Below are 22,557 nucleotides of genomic sequence, written 5' to 3'. Positions count from 1 at the left end.
GGAGGGCCCCAAGAAGAGATCTGGATTTGCTCTGGAACGCTCCCACTCTGCCTGGCTGCCTATTGTTTGCTTGGCTAATTAGCTGCTGCATTGCTTTTCTCCTTGATGAGGGCAGCGCTCCTACGTCAGCTGAGGGACAGATGTTATTCTGCTCAAGATGCTTGAAGTTGAGTGCCTGTCTTGTTCCAGACATTTCCCATCTCATTCATCTCCTAAATGCTGCAATGGCATCGAGTCCTCTGTGCGATTCTGTCATTAGCTGTGGTGCTGTGAAGTTGCCAGCTGCTATGCTCTGTGTTGGCTGTCAGCATGGTCCATGGATACCAACATGTGAATGTCAGCGTGGCCCATAGGAGTTAACGCAGCCCATGGATGGATACCGAGACAACCAATGGATATCAACACAACCCATGGATATCAACACAACCCATGGACAGATGTCAACACCACCCATGGATATCAACATGAACCATGGATGTCAGCATGGTCAGCACGTTTCTTAGAGCCCACAAGCATCCCACCAACACATCTCTGTCCTCTGGGCTGGGCTGCCAAGTGACCAGCACTGTGCCCATGGCGTGATGCTCTGGTAGCTACACAAACAAACACCAACTTTAACGAGCTCATCTGGACACCCACTGTCACTGGGGGCCCTCCTGGCTGGTGGCATTAAATTATTTTATTACATGAATACACAGAAATTTTATCCTGTTTCCTGCATTCTCCACTTGCTTAGAATTTGTCTGATTTTGCATGATTGATTTGAAATAGCACTAATTGTGCAGATTGCCTTCCCAGAAGGATCATTCCCGGAAACTTATTACAGAGCCTGCTGACCATGTTCTCTTGCAAAAGGTTTTCCAGCCGTTGGGTTTTATTCTAATACTGCATTACTGTGTTCTCTCAGTGGAAGACCATGAGGGCACCATCAAAGGCAGCATGTCCCATTGGGTTCCCTAAGATTTCCTTCTGCAAACATTTCCAGCTGATTTCCCCACTGGTGTGGGGTGGGAGTGATGATGTTGGCAGTCCTGGGTATGGCAATGTGAGAGCAGGACAGAGACCTTCACCCACTTTTTTTCTCCTCTCTCATTTTATAAGATACGCAAGAGTTCACAGAGATAATTTAAATGCTTTTGTTTAAAAAAAGTAAAAAATAAAAAGCAAAATAAATGGAACCTTCCAAGGGGTTTTGTTCTGAAAGCATTGCCTATGGATAATTTGCTCCTGTGTGCCACCACCACCACTACCATACCATTGGGATGTGGATGCCACCCAAGCCCTTAGCACTACAACAGCCCTATACAATACCTGCCATACACTGTATAGGGATGCTAAGGCATTAAAAACCTGGAAAAAAAAAGAAAACAAATGTTCACTTTGGGCAGAATTGACAGGGCCTATTGAAGATTGTGCTCCTATGAAGCAGGAATGAGCTCCTGTTCATTTCACGAGCTTGTACCAGAGCCAGGGGCTTGAAGCCTGCACACTGTGCAGAGGGAACATCGCTTCTTCTGTGTCTCCAAAAGCAGATGGATATAAAGCATATTTCGATGCCAAATCACTACTGTAAAATAAAAAGAATCAAGTAGGGCAGTTCCTGTACTACAACAATCTTGTGTTCATTACTCGTAGCTGCAGAAAGGAGATCATTTCGTCTCTTTGTGCTTTCCTCATTAAAAAACCAAAGGGGAAAATGATGAACCAGATACAGCAGATTTTCCCAGTGCCTGGTAGGACTCCCCGCACCGCTGCGTGCAGCCTGGAGAACAGAAAGCTGATCTGCAGGGGAAGGACGGGCAGCTGTTGAAGGAGTGGGATGAGGCTCTTGACTCGTTGGGGGGATGAAGAGGAGGCGCCAGGGCCACCCACAGCAGCAGATGGAGCCGTGCCGCTGGTGTTTGGCACCGCGCCTCCTGGAACGCGGCTCCTGCTTCGTCTCTGGAAGCGCTTAGAGAGATCAGAGAATCATAGAGTGGTTGGGTTGGAAAGGACCTTAGAGATCACAGAACCATAGAATGGTTGGCTTGGAAGGGTCCTTTCAGCCCATTCAGTTCCAACTCCCTGCATTGGGCTGGTTGCCACTGAGCAGATCAGCCTGTCTGGGGCCTTGGGCACTTCAGGGGATGGAGCACCCACAGCTTCTCTGAGCTTGTTTCTGCTGATGGGGTCAGAAAAAGGCATTTCCTTCTCCAAGATGAGCACTGATGGGTTGACGGTTGGACTTGATTTTAGTGGTCTTTTCCAGTCTTAACGATTTTGTCATTCTATGAGCTGTAGATGCTTTGTGCTTCCATTCTGGACTTCTTCCACCATCTGACCTACTCACCAGCTGAGCCTTTTCCTTTCACCAAGCACTGAGGGCTGAAGGCTTGTGGTCCTCACTGCATCCTGCACTGTGTCGGGGATTCAACATCCGTTAAGGTTGGAAAAGATCACTAAGATCATCAAGTCCAGACAACCCATCACCACCACGAACAGGAGAACACCTGTCTGACAAAATATCTGACATTAATATTCACCACCTCCCCTACTCAGCAAGAAATATGCTCATGAATGAGAAAATTCCACCTCCAGATAATGAAAGTATGAGATAGAAGTTGTCATCTTTTATGGAACTGAACAGCTTCACCTCTGGGAGATGTAGATCTTGGGGAAGGCAGGACTAAAGAATGAACTCCCTTGTTCTTTGCAGTGTGATGGCTCCCTAAAGGCAGAGAACCTCTTCTTTGCCAGCCTTCTTGACATCAGACCCACTTAATGCCTTTGCTTGCCTTTTCCCAACATCCTGAGGGTGGAACCTCCATTTTATTCCCTCTCCCCTCAGTGAGGAAGAGGAAGAGGTCTGGACTGAGTGCACGAGGTTTCTGTTTCATCTGGTTGTCTTTAAATCCTGAAGCACTTCTTGAGCCCACAGCGATGTTTGCAATGCATGACTGCAGAAGTTTGTTTTTCTTAAAACCAATAGCAGCCATGTATGAATTCACACTACCTACAGATGCCGGGGAGTAAAAATATCTGTCAACTGCTGCCCTGGTGCATTTCAAAGCACTCTAAGCTGAATTGTTCAGAAATGGACAGCTAACCCATTTGATCCAACCGTTACGGTTTTACCAAAGGATTGGTGTACACTGAGGTGTACATAGGGAAATGCAGTTGAAATTACCCAACCACCTCAACCTCTACAATAAGCAGGGACATCTGCAGCTCAATCATAGAATCATAAAATCCCAGGATTCAACCACAGAATCGTTTGAGTTGGAAGGAACCTCTAAAAGTCATCTCGTCCAACTCCACTGCAATGATCAGGGACACCTTCAGCTCCATCAGGTTGCCCAGATCAGGCTGTACCCATACAGATTGGCACCAGCGAGCTTAGGCCAAAAACTGGTATTTTTCTTTCCAACACAAGTGGTGTAACATCTAGAGAAGGGGCAAAGGAAGTAACAAGGAGCTCTGATCCTTTGTAAGGGCTGGAGAAAGGGAGCAAGAAAACGTTCAGTCTCATAACCAGTCAGCTAGGTTGGAAAGGAACATCAAGTCCAATATGACTTACAAAAATATGTGTCCTTCTGCTTCTTTGCTTTGATCCTCCCATCTTTCCTTTCCTGCTGGCATTAGTCTGATAGTGACAGGACAAGGAGAGATGGCCTTAAACTAAAGGAGGAAAGACTGAGGCTATATGTAAGGGGGAATTTCTTTACCTAGAGGGCAGTGAGGCCCTGGCACAGAGGATCTGTGGGTGCCCCATCCCTGCCAGTGCCCAAGGCCAGGCTGGAGGGGGCTTTGGGCACCTGGTCAGTGGATGTGTCCCCATGGCAGTGGCTGGGTTGAGTGGATTTTAAAGTGCTCTCCAACTCAAACCACTCCATTCTATGAGTCTACAATTATAGGATAACTTTCTAGGATGGGAGAACCCTTCAAGTTGGAAAGAATAACAACATGCCACAGTCCCTTTGGTCCGGAGCACAGCAAAGGGGCCGGCACTGGGCTGCCCCATTCCCTGCTCCACGAGATGCTCACCTTGTGTGAAAGCTTCTTGCACATCCCCGATGTCCTGTGGGCCGTGTGTTGGTGTGGAGCCAGCGGAGGTGGATCTGACGGGCATGGGCAGCGGGCGACCAGCTCCGTGGGTGGGTGACGAGTGCGCTGAGCCCGCTGCTTGCGCCTGCACGGAGACACAGTGTGCACATCTTACACTTGTTTTGGGTCAGCGTCTAAAAATAATGCTGTAAAGCATGCAACCGTGCTCTGCAACCTGCTCTGCACAGAGCTAACCGCTGTTGGACAGAGACATGAGGTTAGGAAACCAAACGCTTAGCTCTGCAGCATCCAGAAAGCAAACAGCAAATGCACGATGAGGGGCTGAGCAAGCCCACAAATACCATGCAGATTTATTAATACTTGCTCCTAAAAAAGGCATTGGAAACAAAACAAAACAAAACAAAATAACCTTTTCTGATTGGTCTTTAACTATCCAGAGCTGCCCTGATCATCCCAGTGCTCTGCAATCTTACAACCCGGGTGTTCTCTGCAGCAGTTTCTCTCTCTCAGCACACTCTACACCCCCTTGCTCAGTTCACGACCAGCTCTGCCATGCTTTGCTAGCCATGACTGACGACCTGAGCCTGCATTTATATTTAAGCTGTGCTATCATGGATGAGGGGAAAACTACTCGTTAAAAAAATCACATGAAAGCTGCACAACCCCTGACCAAACTCATTCTGCTCGTGCCATTCTGTTTGCTTCCCTTCCTCCGACCCGTGCATCCTTTACTCCCTTTGACGTGCACCAGTTACCAGGGCAACCCTGCAACACCGCTGCACTGTGCCCAGCGCTCCGGGCACAAAAACCCACCAGTGTGCAAAACTGTTGGTTTGAAACCGCATTGATCACACATGGAGTGAAAGAAGCGAGTGAAATATTCTCATGGTGATGGCAGGGGAGACGGCTGCTGCAGGAGAGAAATGGTCTCTTATTTTGTTGCAAAAATGAAATGGTTTGCAAATAAAAGCACAGGAAACGTCATCAGCTCCATCGAGTGGATCCGTGTCACTGCCCAAGCTGCCAGCTGTAGGACCAGCTCCATGCATCTCCACATCTGGCCCGTGGTGCTCCCCAGATGTGCGCTCACTGGGACTGCAATCATAGAACGACAGAATCGTTGGGTTGGAAGGGACCTTAAAGATCATAGGACCATAAAATGGGTTTGGTTGAAAGGATCTTAAAGATCATAGAGATACAGAATGGTCGGGTTGGAAGGGACCTCACAGCCCCCTCAGCCCCACTCCCAGCCACGGGCTGGGTGCCCCCCACCAGCTCAGGCTGCACAGTGCCCTGAGCAACTCCATGGATGGGGCGCCCACAGTTCACTGGGCAGCAGCACCTGGGCATCACCAACCTTCAGAGTACAGAATTTCCTCCTCACATTTAACCTACATCTCCCCTGAAGGACCCCTTAAGCTCCACGCCCCCAGCCCCAGCCCAGCCTCCAGCCCTGGGGACACCTGTATTCTACTGACACGTGTCTCCGCGACACATCAGCTAAATCTGCCTTCTTCGAGTAAGTGCCCAAAGAACTGAAATTGTTTTTCTCAATCGCTGGGCACGCAGATGGGCTGCGCCAATTTGCATACGGCAACAACTGGAGCAGAGGGGCTGGGAACGTCCCTCACTCTCACAATGATGCAGTTCCTGGAAATCTGAGTGATTGTGAGAAAAGCTGGTGACAGCACGCAGCCAATGTGGCATGGAGAGCAGCCTGGGGGCAGCACCGTGCTTCCTGCTGCGCAGCGGCCCCAATTGATGTGCCCTGCAGCACCTGTTGGCCGAAAGAGGATCTGAAAGCTCTTGGGCGCAAATCGCCTTCGTGGGCTCTCAGGCAGTGAATCACAGAACTGTGGAATCACTGAGGTTGGAGAAGACCTCTCAGATCTCCAAGTCAAATCCCAGCCCACACCCCATGCCCACAGCCCACGTCCCTCAGTGCCACATCCCCATGGTTCTGGAACAGCTCCATGGATGCTAAGACCATCACCTCCCTGGGCAGCTGTGCCACTGCATCACTGCTCTTCATGAGAAGAAATTCTCTAATTCCAGACAAAATAAAACTATTCTAAGTATCGATCTCACCCTTCTTGTTCTTAATACAGAGAATGTAGTCTCATGCACGCTTGGGTGTTTCCACTCCCGTGGAATAATTACGTGTGTGGAAAAATACTGCGTGACCTTTAGGCAACGTTTGTGATGCGCAGCCATACAGCGAAGAGAAAGGAGAACATGTGAGCTGTCTGCACGCTGCTGTTGTTTGCTAACCATGAGCACGATTTGGGAGAACCAGAAACCCAGCGATGGGACCGTACGGCTTGGTGTCCTAGAAAGCACATTACTGACTGAGAAAGCAAGAAAGACATCTGGTGCACGCAGACACATGCGGAAGCGGAAGGGAAGAGTGGAGGAGTCCCCCAGCACGGGCGGTCATAACGTGAACCGCAGGTGCTGGGCTGGGCCCCATAGGAGGAAGCGGTGGGTGGATGCGTGGGCAGGGGATGGGGATGGAGGAGGCACAGACAGATAATGGATGAGCTCAGGAGCTGCTCCCGAGGCGGAATGGGAAAGCAATAAATCACTCCTACAGCCTTCCTCCTCCTCCAAAAGCTGAAGGAAGGAACAGGGCAGGTCGTAAATACGGAGCTGAGGCTGCTCTGAGGTTGTCAAAGCGAACTCAATGCAGGGATGCTCTGAGCACAGCTATGTGTGAACAGGAAGCTTTGGGGTTCCTTGCAGCAGAACCGTGAACAGGTTTTTAAGTTCCTCACTGATGCAGTTGGGTTATGGGAAGAAGAATGCAATGTTAAGCATCCTGGAATGCTTCTGTAAACGGGCTGCAGGAGATGGATTTCCATCAATAAAAACGGCCCAGGAAAGCCCTGACCCAGCTCCTGCAATGTTGGGAAGCTGACTCAGATAGACTGGCCCTGGTTTATCAAGACTCACATACAGCAGCTCTGAGGTTTAACCTGAAAAACCCTAAATATCTTCTAAAAAACCAAAGAGCTCTAGGCTTTGCATCAGAACAAGAGGTGTGGGAAGAAGGGACAGCAACATCTCTCACTGAATGGAAAAGGGCCTCTGGAGGCATCTGCTCCAACCGCTGTACCCATCAGCAGTTCTGCCTCCAGGGAAGCTGGGGTAGATGACCCCAGAGGGACCCACGTTATTTGTGTGGATCTGTGATCCTACCGAGAAGCTAAGGACGTTTGCTTTGCAAGGAATTTACGTTGACTTTAATGCGCTTTATCATCTAACATATTCCCGTGAATAGATTAAAATAAAAGAGATCTCGTGTACCTATAAAAAGCTAACATTTTCTTAGAGAAGCGATTCAGACAAGTAAACAACTCATCATGCCCCAAATAACCAACTCCAGAAAACACCGCAGAAATGGATCAAAAATGAAAAGAACATAAACGCGTGGCCTACAACATTCATTTTTTGTTCTGCATTTTCGCTGTAGGAAATTAAGGAAATCAGACAATGTCAAACAGCATCCGAGAAAAAGCAGGAATCTTCATTAGAAAGTGAAATGGGAACAGGCTTTTCATCTGCATATCGTGCACGTTCACTTTCTAACTTGCATTTACTATAAAAGAGGGGAGATTTAGGATAGATGTTATAGGGAAATTCTTCATTCAGAGGGCGGTGAGGCTTGGCACTGCCCAGAGCTGTGGGTGCCCCATCCCTGGAGGTGTCTGGGGAGGTAGATGAGCCCTGTGCAGCCTGAGCTGCTGGGGGCACCCAGCCCATGGCAGGGTTGGAGCTGGAGGTGCTGTAAGGTCCCTTCCAACCCAACCATTCTGTGGCTCTATGACCTTTAAGGTCCCTTCCAACACAACCATTCTTCTGTTCCATGATACCTCCCTCCCCTCTGTTTAAGAACTACACAGCAGCTTTTGATCCTGATCTTCTCAGTACAGTTCCCAAGGCCCACGCTGAGTGACTTCTACCACAGCCTCATGGCTTGCCCTGCACCGGATTTCCATTGCCCATAGCCTGCAGGCCTCATCCATCCCCTTTATTTCACCAAAAAGCTGTCAAGTCGGAAATCAAGTTGCACTCTCCGCGGATGTATAGGTCACCCGCCTAGCCTACATCATCTGTGTTTAGAATTTCACACATACACAATCCAAACACTGCAGCGCCCTTGCATTCCTTTGCTCATTTTGGGACTGAGCCAAGGCAATAAATAGTGTCGGAAAGCCTGAAAGCAACGAGCTGAGACGCTCCCTGCACCGGGGTTAATTTTGTTTAGAAACGCCCTGAAATATTGGGGAAATTTATGAGAGCTGAAGAGTGCAAATATTTTACTGAAGTGAATATTATGGACTACCAGGGGCAGGTTAGCGAGTAATCCTTGACAAAACAATCAAGCTCACTCATGAAAGTCGTTCTTTTGTTTTGCTTTGTTTTGTTTTGTTTTAATGTTTTTATCCTGTGAGCGGGTGCCAGAAAACTGGTTCACTGCAAACAGGCCCTGCCATGTAAGTTTAGGTGTGGAGATGTGGTGATCAGGGCATGGTGGGATGGGCTGGGGATGGATTTGTGATCTCAGACATCTTCTCCAACCTGAATGGTTCTGTGGTTCTCTGAGTGGGCATGGTCATCATGGTGGATTGATGACCACAGAGGTCTCAATGAGCTTCCTGGCTCTATGATTCTGTGATTTGGGTTCTGTCCTTGAGAAGATGATGAATCTCACAGACAAGGCTCAATAAAAAAGATAACAGAGATCATCCATCCAAAGGGCACTGATTGATGCTTCCCATCCTTAGCCAAGAATCCGTCATAATTGTGAACTTGTTAACGAGCTTCCATGGGGTTGGTGCTGGCCTGAGCTCATCCCTGGGCTGCCTGTGCCCTTTCAGTCGCCCCACTCCTGCATCAATAAGCAATGTGTGATATCAGGCACTTTTGTAGAGTTTAAAACTAATGAAAGCTGCTATTTGCAAAGGTGAGGTGCTGAGATAGGAGGTTACTTGCTGATGCAGGTCTGACATGAATAGAATCACAAAAACACCACTGTAAGGAGACAGCCCACTCACCATTCACTCTACAGCTGGACCAGCTCTCCAAAATCCCTTCCTGACAGATGTTTATCCAACATGCTCTCACAAACCTCTTCATTCACATTTTCCTATTGCCAAAATGAAATTCCTAAATGAAATTTTCAGCACCGTAACCTCCGCCCCGCGGGATGAGGACGGTGGTGCTTCCTTTCTCCTTGGGTTGATCACCTGTGTACTCAAAGACTTCCAAAACCTGCTTTCAGTCTCATCTTCTCTGGAGTAAAAACACAATTTCTCCATTTCTTTTCTTTTTTTTTTTTCCTTCTCCAAATATTCCTGCCATTTTTCAGGATCATTTCGAATTCTCAACACGCTCTCTGAAGCCCTCGCAATCTTCTCCTGCTTGATGCCACGAACAAATCCAAGTCCCTTGCAGGAAGACTGAACAGTAATTAATTCAGGGCAGAAATAATGAACTATAGAGGAATTTCAATTTACACGTCTCTCTGTTCTAACAGGAAAACCTTGACAAGCGACCTTGGAGAAAACTTCTGCAACCAAAGCTGCAGCTGCTGTTGCATGAGGCTCACCAGCTCCGTGCTGCTTCGATGCTACAGAAAGGATTTGTTCCGGAGTTACCTGCAGCACTGCAGAGGAGAACTACAACAGCAATGCTTTCCTCTAACACAGATGTACCTGAATTGCTTTAACCTGTGATGAAAACTAGAATCCCATCAAGCTAATTTGGCACAGGGCCTTGTTCTCACCACTTCTGCAGAATCACAGATTCAAAGAATCATTCAGGTTGGAGAAGACCACTAAGATCCCCAAGCCCAACCCCAAGACATCCCACCATGCCCACTGCCCATGGCCCCCAGTGCCACATTCCCACAGCTCCTGAACTCCCCCAAGGATGCTGACCCCACCACCTCCCTGGGCAGCTGTGCCACTGCACCACTGCTCTTTCAGAGAAGAAAGTTTTGATCTTGTTGGCTCAGCACGTTGATGCATCCCATCCAGATCCCCCTGCTGAACTTTCCTACCTTCAAACAGACCAGCACGTCCTTCCAACTTTGTGTCGCCTGCAAACTTACAATCAATCCCCTCACCCAGATGGTCATTAATGATATCCCCTGTGGGGAACATCACCAGAGAAACCAAGTGATGGGAGCGGGAATTGCTCTGTTTTGCCATTTGTGGTTTGCTTTCTTGATACGACTTGAAAAACTGCTGATGTTAACCAGAAGTGGAGAAAAAAACTCCTTTGGTGCTACAGGTGAAACCTGTGGTTGAGTTAACGCCACCCAGACCAAAACGTACACCAAAGAAAATTCACCCCTTTTCTCTGCAAATATTCTCTTAGAGAATATAAACCAGAAAACAACATTGCTAAGCTCAGACACCCCACCAATACATCTTATTAACCTCATTGGTGTAGGGAAATTAAATTCTACCATCCTCTGTGGCACATTAGCCCAGCCGATCTGCTCGCGCACACTTCCTGCCTCCATTTTATGCATTACAGTAAAGCTGACACACACATAGAGGCACACTACAAAGCTCGTTAGCGCAGTCAGCCATAAAGCAAGCACAAATATATATAGGAATATAGACACATGTCTACAGAGGGCTCATGGGGAGGGTGAACTGCGCTGCAAACCCTCCAGCATGGCCCCCAGCCAGCCCTGCGCCGGACCCCCGTGTCGCAGCAATGCGCAACCATTGCCCATGGAATTAGATCAGATGCACACAGACACAGCAACGCCTCACGGAGCACGGACCCGGCAGTGAAGCATTATACCCGGCGTTAATTAACAACGGTGGAACGCCCCGGAGCAGCAAATGCTGCAGTACAGGGCAGGACTCATTGCGTCCTGCTGCCAAGCTGGTAGATCTCCAGCCTCAGCGCTATTTCCACTGCTGTTCTGGCAACCTGATTGCATTACTCAGCTCTTTTTCCCATTTGCCTTTTCAGTGTTAATTGTAACGCACAGATAACCCGTTGCTTCAGGGCAACTGCTGTATGCAGCTTCCCTGCTGCCAGGGGATGTGAATATTCTGTGCTGACTGTGGCAACAAGAGCACTGCATCCCATGGAACCGCAGCACCACTGGATGGAAAAGTCCCTCAGGGTCAAGTCCAACGTGACCAACAAGTTCAACCATCAGGCCAACACTGCCGAGGGCTCTGGAAGGTGAAGAGCAGCAAGGATGATCCTTGCTGTATCACAATAGAAGGAAGGGGGGAGGAGGAAGAGGAAACTCCATTCGTTTCTTTCCATGGGTCAGTAGGAAAACCCTCATTTTCTCCAGTCCCAAAGCACCGTCTGAGCTCCTCCATTCACCGAACGCTGTTTGTTTTCATTCCTCCCTATCCCCCCAGCTGTGGGATAGAGAGCAGGGATCAGGAAACAATAAAATCTTGGTTACCACACAGAATGCCTTCTTTCTCCTCGCTTCTTTCAAAGCCTGACATTTTTGCTTTCATCCACCATTTCCACAGTCGTGGGGCATGTGCCGTCCCCCCTTCCAGCAGGGCCTCACGCGGGGATTCAGTCCCTGCACTCAATATGTACCAGATTGTTCCCTTCACCGGCCTCGAGTGCTTCCCCGCTCCCGCCTGGCTCTCTCTCTCCTTGCAGCTTTCCCAGGGCTCTTACAGTTTCAGTTCCCATACAATCCCCCGGAGGACTTGCATTACAAAGTCTAAAAGCAAGTGTTATCTTTCAAAATTATCCGTGCCGCGTTTCCAGCCATCTCAGCTGGCACTTTTACCCCATTAACTCATCTGCAACCTAACACGGATGGAAAGATTTCCACCTCAGTTCTGCTCCGGTGCCTTTCCCCCACAGAAGCCCGCTGGGGGTTCACCCCACAGCCTGGGCTGTGTCAGAGGAAAGGTCGTGGCTCTGTTCTGGGGGCACCCAGAGAGCTTGGAGCAAGTGGGGGCTGCCAGCAATGACTGTTCATCACAGAATCATAGAACTGTAAAGTCTGGAGAAGATGTCTTCTAAGGAAAAGCCAAGATCATTAAGAGCAACCATCAATCCACTCACCCTGCCCACCAACCACGTCCCTAAATAGAATCACAGAATCATTCAGGTTGGAAAAGACCCCTACAATCACCCAGTCTAACCTCCAATCCAACCCCACCAAGCCCTCTGATTCTCTTGTGCCACACTGACACCGTTGTAGAACACATCCAGGGAGACAAGTATACACAGAGCCCAATTTCCCAACCATTAAAATGCCCAGGAATGCTCACCCGAGATGAGCACGATCAGAGGGGTGCAGCTCTGCTTGACTTCCAGCACGATTACACCATGGCAGCAGAGCACTGAGACCTGCACTGATTGCTGCAGGTTGGACACAAGGAAGAAGTTGCCTTAGAAAACTTCCAGGATGTGAATGGAACTGGTCCTCAACACAGCAGGTTGCTGTGGGCTCACCTCGATGAGCAGCTGGAAGGTGATGTGGTGGCACAGCACCTCCAGGACCAGAGAATCATAGAATAGTTTGAGTTGGAGGGGACCTTTAAAGGTCACCTAGACTGACTCCCCTGCAATGAAGAGTGACTCGATGATCTTAGAGGTCTTTTCCAGTCTTAATGATTCTATGATTCTATCCTGTGTGTCAGGAAACAAATCCAGAGGCTACAACAACCGACACATTGTAGGTGTCCCTGTTCATTGCAGGGGAGTCGGACTGGGTGACCTTTAAAGGTCCCCTCCAACACAAACGGCTCTATGACTCTGAGAAAGCACATTAAAACACAAAACTCGTGCCCTGACATTTTGCTTGTGGAGATCTGCTTCCCCCTCCATGCAGGCAGCGTATGGCTTAAGAGAAGAGGAGTGCCAGTAGCTGTTGGCCAGGAAATATGGACTACGATGATGGATGCCACCTAATTAAGGAGCTTAGGGGATAAGTACTAGAACTAATGGGGCTCTGAATACATCCAGCTTTTAAAGTCACTGATTAAATTCTTGGTAGCAAGAATATGAAGCTAAAAATACAGCATATAAACAAGTTTGCACATGAGTTTCTAAGCAGGCAAGGGCATGTGTCTTACAAGAAAGTTGTACACAAACCACAGTTCTGCCTCAATACTTGACAGACGTTGACAACAAAGAAGTACCTTTGTAATCCTGCACGAGCAGGGAAAAAGCTTCCAAAGCCTGCAACTTCCAACAAGACACACATCTTGTACTGCCACCTTAGTGCATCCAAAGAATAATGTCACGTTGGTCAGCCTGACGTGATAACCACCGCCGAAATACAACAAAACCTGGGGAAACGAGCATGTGGGATGCTGCAAAAATGGTCTGTCCATTTGTGACCATGAGGCAGACACCCGGAATCTCCCAGCTGGGAGCACAGAGTCGTTAGGTGATACTCAGGATCAAGGAATCTGCCCGAGGCTCTGCACAATAACAGGTTACAGGAGATAAACGCGGTGTTTGGTTTTGCTCTCTGTAACAGTTGTCAGCACGGGTCAGCCAGCAAGGCAGAGCCATGATTTGTGGTTATCTGTTGCCATAAGAGAGAGTGAAGAGGAAGGGTTCTGCTGAAAGACGATCTGCAGGCTGGAGGATGCAAGTGATATGCAATAGATGAATCCTCAAGGATTCGTCTATTTAATATTCTAATTATGCGCACAAAAATAACCACGCTCTAATGAAACTTCCTGATGACATAAAGGTTAGGATGAATCATTAATACAGAGGAAGATCAGAGCACTGCAGATCAGGAATGGCTCAGAACAGCCGTGGCATGGAGAAGCCCTGGGAATGCAGATGGGAATTGGAGCTTGGTACCAGGTACATACTTGCCATAAATCACAATGCTGCTTCCTCCTCTATCAGAAAGAGGGATTCATGGCATAAAGGAGAAAAGAGGCGGGAAACACACACACACGTAATGTTTTCCAGCTCTGAAAAAGAGAAAATATTACTGCTACCTAATCACAGAATACCCTGAGATGGAAGGCACTCAAGGAGACCAACTAAGGAAAACAGTGTTGTGAAAACCCAGACAGAAAGACACCAACAGTTCTTTGGGTGTGTATCCCAAAGTAGGTGTCCAAAGAAGAAGCAAAAGCAAAAGAAATGATGGTTAACAATAAAAACCGGTTGCACCGGTGCTTTGATAGTGGAAATTTTGATGGTTGGACTTTGTAATCTTGGAGCTCCTGTCCAATGTTAATGAGTCTACAAGTGGTCATGGTGGGAATGGGTTGATGGTTGGACTTGGTGATCTTGGATGTCTTTTGCAGTCTTAATGGTTCTATGGCTCTATGTTATGTGCTTGGAATCTTAAATACAACTTTTCCCCACTCAGGAAAAGTGAAGAGCATAAAGAGGAAAAGATGTGTGTGGACAGTGGTGCCACTCCTTAAGTATTTTTCTTGCAGAATACGGAACTGCAGGATCCTGACTACAAAGGATCAGTGAAATAACTGATACCAAGAGTGCTAACGCAATCAAGTATCACAGCAAATGAGGGCTCAGAATGAGATGTTCTTTAAGCAACTGCTTGCTGAGCACAGAATTGAAGTTGCGTGGTTTTGTTAGGCATGAATTGGAGATGGGCCTGTGAGGGTTCCATAAGGAACACTGTCTGTGCCTCAAAGGGTTAGAAATGACAATTTTCTTCTATAAAACAAACCATGCTTCATCGTGGTGCACCAAGACAAAATGATTGATGCTGGGAAGGCTGGCACTTGTTCTGGGACCGGGTTTTATAATTTGATTCTGTACAGCGTTTTTGCTATTCAGCACATTGCTTTCTGAAGATACTTATCTTAAAGGCAGCAGGTTGGATGACTTGAACCCAAGAGTCCCCACAGAGCTGCTTGAAGAGGTTTTAGGTCTGCTGATATCCACTTTCATAAATCCTGAAGTGAGAGGGAAGCTCCAAGTGATGTATTAGCATTTTCCTCAATAGTACTAAAAAGGAAGAGCAGAATGACTGAATAGTTAAGAGCAGTTAGCCTCAGAGTCAGTCAGTGGGTGTCAATGGTGATGGCAGTGAAATACTTGAGCACAATAATTCTGGACACTACATTGCACAACAAAGAGTGAGAGGGAGAAGGTGCTGTGAAGAGAAAAGCCAAGCAGAGGCACTACTGCCAGATCTATAACGATCGCTGATGGCAGCAGGCTGGGACGCCTCCCCCTTCCCAGCATATCCTAAAGGTAATTAAGAGCTCACTTTGGGTGCGTGTATCCCCCAGATGGAAATACAGAACACCAGAGGTGTTTAATCTAGTCAGGAAAGGGAAAATCAAAGCCAGCTGGAAACTGGAGGCATGTACATTCATCCTGGAACGGAGACAATGTGTTTTTCACGGGGTGTGATGTACCGTGCGGGTAACCCACGATGGACACCAATGGACCCTTCATATCATTAAGTTTTATCATAGAACCATAGAATGAAGATTGGAAAAGACCGTAAGATCATCAAGTCCAACTTTAGAGACACTTCTAGCTAAACAAACTACCACATTTGATCTAGGAAATAGCCTGTCAGCTCATCCTCAGAAGCAGGTGTCAAACATCAGTGTATTAGCACCGCGAAATTCATATGTGCAACATTTCCAAATAGTTGAGAACCTTTTGCTATGCAAATGTTTTCCAAACATACAAGTATTCCCCGGGAGGTGAATTTCCAAGTCTTAGAGATGTTTTATTTTTAAACAAAATTCATTTTCTACATTTAGACAACACAAACTTGGAGCGTATAAACAACAGTCGTAAGGGAACAGTAGCACTCCGCAGCAATTCAAACATTGCAGACTTATAAAATAGGCTGCTTTGAGGAAAAAGCACCTGCTTCAAGGAATAGACAAATGACTGAAATCCATTAACAGAGAAAACTGTTTCTTGCAGCACCGTGCAATTACTAAAATATCTGATTTCTCTGTGCTTGAAACACTTGTGTTATTCAATAAAGTTTGTGGGAATCCAACCAGAGTGAGTTAGAATCATAGAATGATAGAATGGTTTGAGTTGGAAAGGACCTTTAAAAGCCATCTGGTCCAACTGCCTGCACTGAACAGGGACACCCACAGCTCCATCAGTGCTCAGAGCCCTGTTGTGCATGAACTTTGGTGTCTCCTGGGATGGGGCACCCATCACCTCTCCAGCCAACTTCAACCTGGCAATTCTCAAGCCAGAAATCCCGCAGACTCAACAAATACCTGAATTCGAGTCACAGTGTGGGTCAGACTTTATCTGATCACTTCTGATGCCAAATCCATGGTGGCAACCAGGTGATGGAAGAGAAGAGCAATCCTGGATCCAAACAGAACCCCAGAGATTGGGCTGACGCATGCAGAGAAAGAGAGGAATAGAGCAGTCCCAAGGGGAGAGTGATGTCAGGGCAGTGATGGAAACAGTTACTCACTGGATGTGAGAATTAATCATTAATTAATGACACTCTGAAAAAGGAGAGAACCCCGGGTGGATTTACAAGGTCGCTCATCTGTTGTTTAAACGTGTGACCGCCGTGTTGGAGAGAAGTGTAAAAGCAACTGAGCGCTCAGGGCTTCTCCAGGACCATAAAAACGTGGCTCAAGGTTTGAATTTGTTGGCAAAAAAGGAGGGGGGGAAGCCAATGAAGACCAAATGTGAACGAGGACAGAAAACTCAGGAAAATACTTAAATTCTTCACGGCTTCCATAATTTCCTGGAATGCTCTCCAAGTATTTTATGAGGTCCTCAAGGATACCAGCGACTGTGCTCGGGAAGCTGAGTTGGTGTCATCAGCCAACACAGGTGTTGCCAGCCTGACCTGCTGCCAGAACCCAGTGCTGTGCCATGCAAGGGGTTGGAATGGGCATGGTTAGCTCAGAAACACAGACTGTGGGCTCTCCCATATGTATTCCAGTTCTGGCTCTGGGACAGAGGCACAGAGCACATCTGAGCCAGTGTAGTATGCAGCCTGCAGTGCAAAAGCAAAGAGCAGCCTGGAATGTGGAAAAATAATGCATTATTCACGAGAGGGATCGGCATTCAGCCTGGAACCAGCAGGGCTGACAAACTGCAGAGATGTTCCAGCAGCTGAACGAGGAAGGTTGCTGCCTACTTGCGCTTGAAAAGTTGAGACATGCAATGACTAAATGTGAGCCCTCTGGCATGCTGTTCTGAGTTGGATCTCAAATCAAATCTCACCTTTTTGGGGTGTTGCACGAAACTTTTTACCATAGCAGTTGTGGAGCCGCTGTGTGATGGCAGCGCAGCCACCGACACCAGGGGCTGGGGACTTCCAGTGCGCACCAATGGTGAGCAAGGACTCACGTGCTCCTTCCTGCCCAGGAATGGACAGCTTCCACAAGGGAGCAGAGGCTCCAGAAAGGGCTTCAAACAGGAGAGGACCTTAGGAGCACAGGCTGCAGGCAAACACAAGCACCAGCTCCACCAGCTGAACCTGCATGTTCTGGTTTACCTATGGTTGATCAGTGGTTGACAAATGGTTGACAAATGGTTGGCCATAAGCCAGCAGTGTGCCTATGTGGCCAGGAAAGCCAATGGTGTTCTGGTTGACCAACAGCTGACCAACAGTTGACCATGAGCCAGCAGTGTGCCCGTTATGGCCAAGAAGGCCAGTGGGACCCTGGGGTGCATTGCACAGAGCGTGGCCAGTGAAGAAAGTTCTCCTCTATTCTGCTCTGCCCTGGGGAGGCCACATCTGGAGCACCAGCCTGTCCATCTCTCAGATCCACCCAAATGAAATGCAGAACAGTTTTGTGTTGGATGGCACGTTGTGCACAGTCTGGTCACAAGGCTGTTGATGGAATATTATGAGTATAAATTCCTGCAGAAAGCAAACAATGTACACTTTTAAAACCTGTTTCAGAAATAGGAACAAATAGTTATATTGGGTCTGAGAAACACTGCTGTGCTATGATGAGAGCTGAGTTTCTCTGGGTAAATCTATCTGTACTTTTGCAGAAAATGAAAGTCTTGAGTCTCGCCCTTCACTAGCCATTTCCACACCCTCTGAAGCCATTTTCAGACTTAAACAGCAACGGGTAACTTAGCAACTTTCACTACTTCTCTCAAGTGTGCTACCTACAAAATAGTTGAGGATTTGTCATCTTTTTGTAACATGCTTGGCTCTTAAAAAAAGCAATAATGAATGCAGATGAGTCGTCTACAAGGCTGGTGGTAGTCCAAGGATTCTGCAAGCACTTTGCAAACAAATAACCTCACCCATGTGAGTAATGACATTATCTGCATGTGAGGGTGCCCTCGGTGGGTGCCTTATAGATGATGGCCTACATGTGGACCAGAGAAGTCAAGGCCAGGTTTCAGTCCTTGGTTGCACCGGTGATGATCAAGGGCCCCAGCAATACAGCACCCAAAACTTTAAGGTATGAAGTAGTACAGAGCTAGAAAGGACGTTCACAGGATCACAGAATCATTAAGGTTGGAAAAAACCTCTTAGACCATCTAGTCCAATGGTCAACCCATCCTCATCAAGCCCACCTTGGAAGATGCCAAAGTCAAAGCTTTCTGGACAGTCAGGTTTGATCTCTTATCACTAATACACCCAGTAATGGTACTGTAAACCTTGCTGTAAACCTATCAAGCACTATGGCAATGGCTTTTCCAGGCAGGGAGGTTGGGCATGGTGGTGCTCAAAGCTTCTCTTGGTTCCTTTACCATAAGGCTGACAGAGTACTGGAACAACCTGCCTGCCCAGAGAGGTTGTGGAGTCTCCTTCTATGAACATATTAAAGACTTGCCTGGAAGCCTATGTGTGTGATCTACTGTAGGGTACCTGCTTCAGCAGGGGAGCTGGACTTGATGATCTCCTTCTGACCCCTGCAATTTTGTGATTCTCTGATTCTTCGCTTTTGCCAGAGGCCACTCCTATCCTGAAGGGAACCTCCTTACGCCACCGGGGATGTGTGGTCTGCTGCCATTCTTGACAATGACAGTAAGTCTTGGGATCAGACATTGACACTGAAGAGTCTTCCTTGGTTCATAGGATTGTCTACAGTATCACAGATATGGAATTCAGAGGCTTCAGGTCTTCCACACTGAGGAGAAGGAATGCATGCAGGGATATAACCTACTGCAGGGAAACTGCTTTAGCAGGGGGTTGGACTGGATCATTTCTGGAGGTCCAAGTCCTACCAAGCTGAGATCCTGTGATATCTGTAATTTGGGCAAGACTGAACCCAACCATGGGTATCCAGCTCAAAGAAGTCATATGGAGCCCTGAGGCTGATGAGTAATGGACAAAAGAATACAGAAATCTTTAAGAGAAATGACTGAATCAGAGAACTCTATGCCCTCACGTCACCAGGAGAGCACTGATCCTTTGTGCTGTTTGTATGTACACCAATAGCAGTGGTGCAACCCAACCAACATGATGTGGATCTCAAATTCTGCAGTTTATTTAATGTAATGAACTCATTAATGCTGTCAGAAACACAGAATTAAACTGTCAGTGTTCTGGAGCACCACCTTTCCTTAAGCTGCATCAGTCAAAACACCGAGATTTTCTCTTTCTCTGCTACTCTAATTTATTGCGGGTTTGAGCACATCTGCTTTGGGCTTGCAGAATTGAAGAGCTATTTGCAGAAGTGACTAAATCACAAATACAAAACAAGCATTTCTCCCCAGAACCAACTTGAGTTACACAACGTTAGTAGTTAGAACCACTTTCACTTCACTTTGATAAATAAAACCTCTAAGAGGTTTCTGTTTGAACGCCTCGTGAAAGGCAAAGTGTGCAGCTGGAATGGATATTTCCTACCATTGGGCTCCAAGGTAAGGCTATTACAATTGAGCACTTTGGACAAATTGATTCCAGGCCCGGTGTTTCATTTCTGCAGCGTGGTGTACATCGACTACATCGATGCATTGTGATTTTTTTTTGATAGGGGTGTTGTAAATACGTGTTGTCGCAGCACAGAAGCCATCACTCTAATGGCCAACATCACATCTGAGCAAGCAGATATCAAACCTCATCATTTCCGAGGTCTTGAATTCATAGTGTTTCCCTAATACTAAACAGCACTACACCTGTAATTTTGAGGTTTATCTTCTAGCATCTTTTGAATCAGCTCCAGCTACTAAAAAAAATAAAGGAAAATAAAGGTCATGCAATAAAGGTGACAACAGGGAGGCAGACGCCGAGCAGTGAAGGCAAAAACCCTTCCTCTGGACGCTCTGTGCTCTTCAAAAGCTGCTCACTTGCACACAACTCATTGGGGTGCATCATTAAATGAGACTTCGGTGACACCAGTGCTGGTTTGAGATGGCGCTTTATGCCGACGATGATGCGGCTGTGTCTCCTCATCTCTCTTTAATTTGCTCAAAGGCAGAGTGCAAAAGTGTATTTGTGGGCTGGGGAAATAGAGAACAAATTGGAGAGGGGCCAATCAGCCAGAAGAAACTACCGACTTCAAAAAGATGGAAGTTTACAACACAGTGAGCAAAAGAGTGATTTATGCTCGGAGGGATTATTTTGTTGTATCAGCCCGTACCTAAACGCTCGTGCTGCACATAACATGCTTTAACAAGATGTTTCGGGACTCCCTTTGAAAAAAGACAACTCTTAAAAAGAGAGGAGGTGGAAAAAGGGATAGCTCCTTACAAAGGAAAAGGGCAAAACCAAGCCATAAAGTCTGTGTAACAGATGATGAAATGAGCCCCAATTGCTGCCATCTGCTAGCAACCTTTGCCCAGCGAAATGAATTTCATGTGAGGTCAAGAAATCCCAAACTGCTATTTCCTCATTACTATTAATAAGGGCCAGGTGCCACACAAACCAGCGCTGGATCCAGATGTCCTTCATGTGGCTTTGATTTCCCTCCTATGCTTGCATAATGATAGGAGGAAAAGCATTGCAAATGCACGCACAGAAACATATTTAATATTAATTTCTTTGCAATTGAATTACAGAGGATTAACACCACCGTACACCTTCCCTTCCACTAAGTGTCCAGAGTTCAGCTCTGTAGACATAACTCATGCAAGGTGCAGTCCCTAAGCACCAAGCTACAGCCCGTGCAGCTGCTCTAAGGGCTTCTCCCATGCTTTTCATGACTGTGTATGAGAACCAATTCCTTATACCAGTGACAGCCAAGATGCAAGCAACCCTTCTCATTTGAATTTCATCAACAGTTGGGTAGCCTTGAGTGTCTAAAGAAGGATCAGTTTTCCCCGTCTCTGAAATGGGTGCACTCACATTGATCCAGAAAGATGTGAAGACATACAGCTGTATATTTTCATGGAATCACCTGGGTTGGAAGGGACTGTTAAAGGTCATTTGGTCCAGCTCTCCTTTTGGTTAAGATCAGAATTCTACAGACAGGTGTATGCACAACATGTGATACTGGTTGTTGTTTTGGGTGCCAACCCAACGCGCACACTGAGGCGGTATGCAGGCACTGTCTGCATCTCTACAAACTTAAGTAGTTTGTAGATAAATAAGCTTATCTACAAACTAGATCAAGTCTTTGACTATAACATCAATCAAGGTTTGTTGTAGAACCATCAGCATAGCTGTGAAATTTAGCTGGGGAGCACAGAGGCATTTCACATCCTGGACTCTACACAGATATCATTTAACCAGTTGCAATCTATGCTTGAATAAACTATGGGAAGATAAATTATTCCTGAATTCTGTCTTCCGACTTTCAGTCTTGCCAAACTCATCATCAGCATCACATTTCCTACGGACAAAACAAGCAGCGCGTGAAACTCAATCTTGCCAAACAAATGCAAATCCTCGCAGCGTATCTCTGCAGTCATCTCAATGATAGCTCCACAACACAAACACAACCTCGAGAAGCTCATGAATATCCACCCCAAGTTGTGGCAACAAATGCTTTGGTGGAGACATGCATGCGAAATGAAAAATCCCACTGATGCACCACAATGAATCCTCATGAACAAGCAGCACAGGATGGAAACACTCATTAGAGGGAGAATATCTGTCTCTAAAAAAAAACCCAGACTGAATTTGCAAATGAGATGCTTCATGAGGACCTATGAAATGTTCCTGCAGAATGAGCCTAAGCACTGAATGCACACTTCCAAATCACCGCTGACTCTGCAGGGACACTGCGTATCATCTTTGCAGCCCCTCTAATGTGCTGCAGAGCCTCTCCCAGCCTCTTTCAGCCCAGATCTGTACTTCTTGAAGATCTGACGTGAGGCCAATGAAGGTGTAGGTACAAGAATTTCCCGTTTCATCTTTTTTTTTTCTAGGAACACTGTCTTTAATTAGAAAGATGTCAGTGCTCTGATTTGGAGCACGGCCCCTCAGAAACTGCAAGAACATAACTGCTGGAGCAGGGAATGTTGGCACGGGAAAAGGAATGTCTCAAGCTGGTTTTGCTGTCAAAGTCAGCTCATTGTGCAGCCGAACCCTCCATCCAAGGCTCTGCTTTATCCAACGGCATCAGCCCAGTAAGGCAGTATGGCCTCTCCCTTTGCTTGCTTAGCAAAATATAAAGCCCTAGGAAGAAG

At 47.0% G+C, this 22,557-nt stretch overlaps 1 protein-coding gene across 18 annotated transcripts in view; it reads right to left on the bottom strand.

The window, feature by feature from the left end:
- DTNB (dystrobrevin beta) overlaps positions 1–22,557 on the bottom strand; it is a 135,178-nt gene that overhangs the window by 6,459 nt on the left and 106,162 nt on the right. For all 18 annotated transcript variants that reach the window (XR_011902996.1, XR_011902997.1, XM_072330818.1 and 15 more), the window contains one exon: positions 4,024–4,168. Coding sequence is in view for 16 of the 18 variants with exons in the window: in XM_072330818.1 (XP_072186919.1) it covers positions 4,024–4,168 (145 nt within the window). In the remaining 2 variants the exon portion in view is untranslated. The remainder of the gene's footprint in view (positions 1–4,023; positions 4,169–22,557) is intronic.

Source organism: Excalfactoria chinensis, chromosome 3 (genome assembly GCF_039878825.1).
Source record: "Excalfactoria chinensis isolate bCotChi1 chromosome 3, bCotChi1.hap2, whole genome shotgun sequence".
NCBI classification, from domain to species: domain Eukaryota; kingdom Metazoa; phylum Chordata; class Aves; order Galliformes; family Phasianidae; genus Excalfactoria; species Excalfactoria chinensis.
This window is presented reverse-complemented; position numbering and strand designations above follow the sequence as displayed.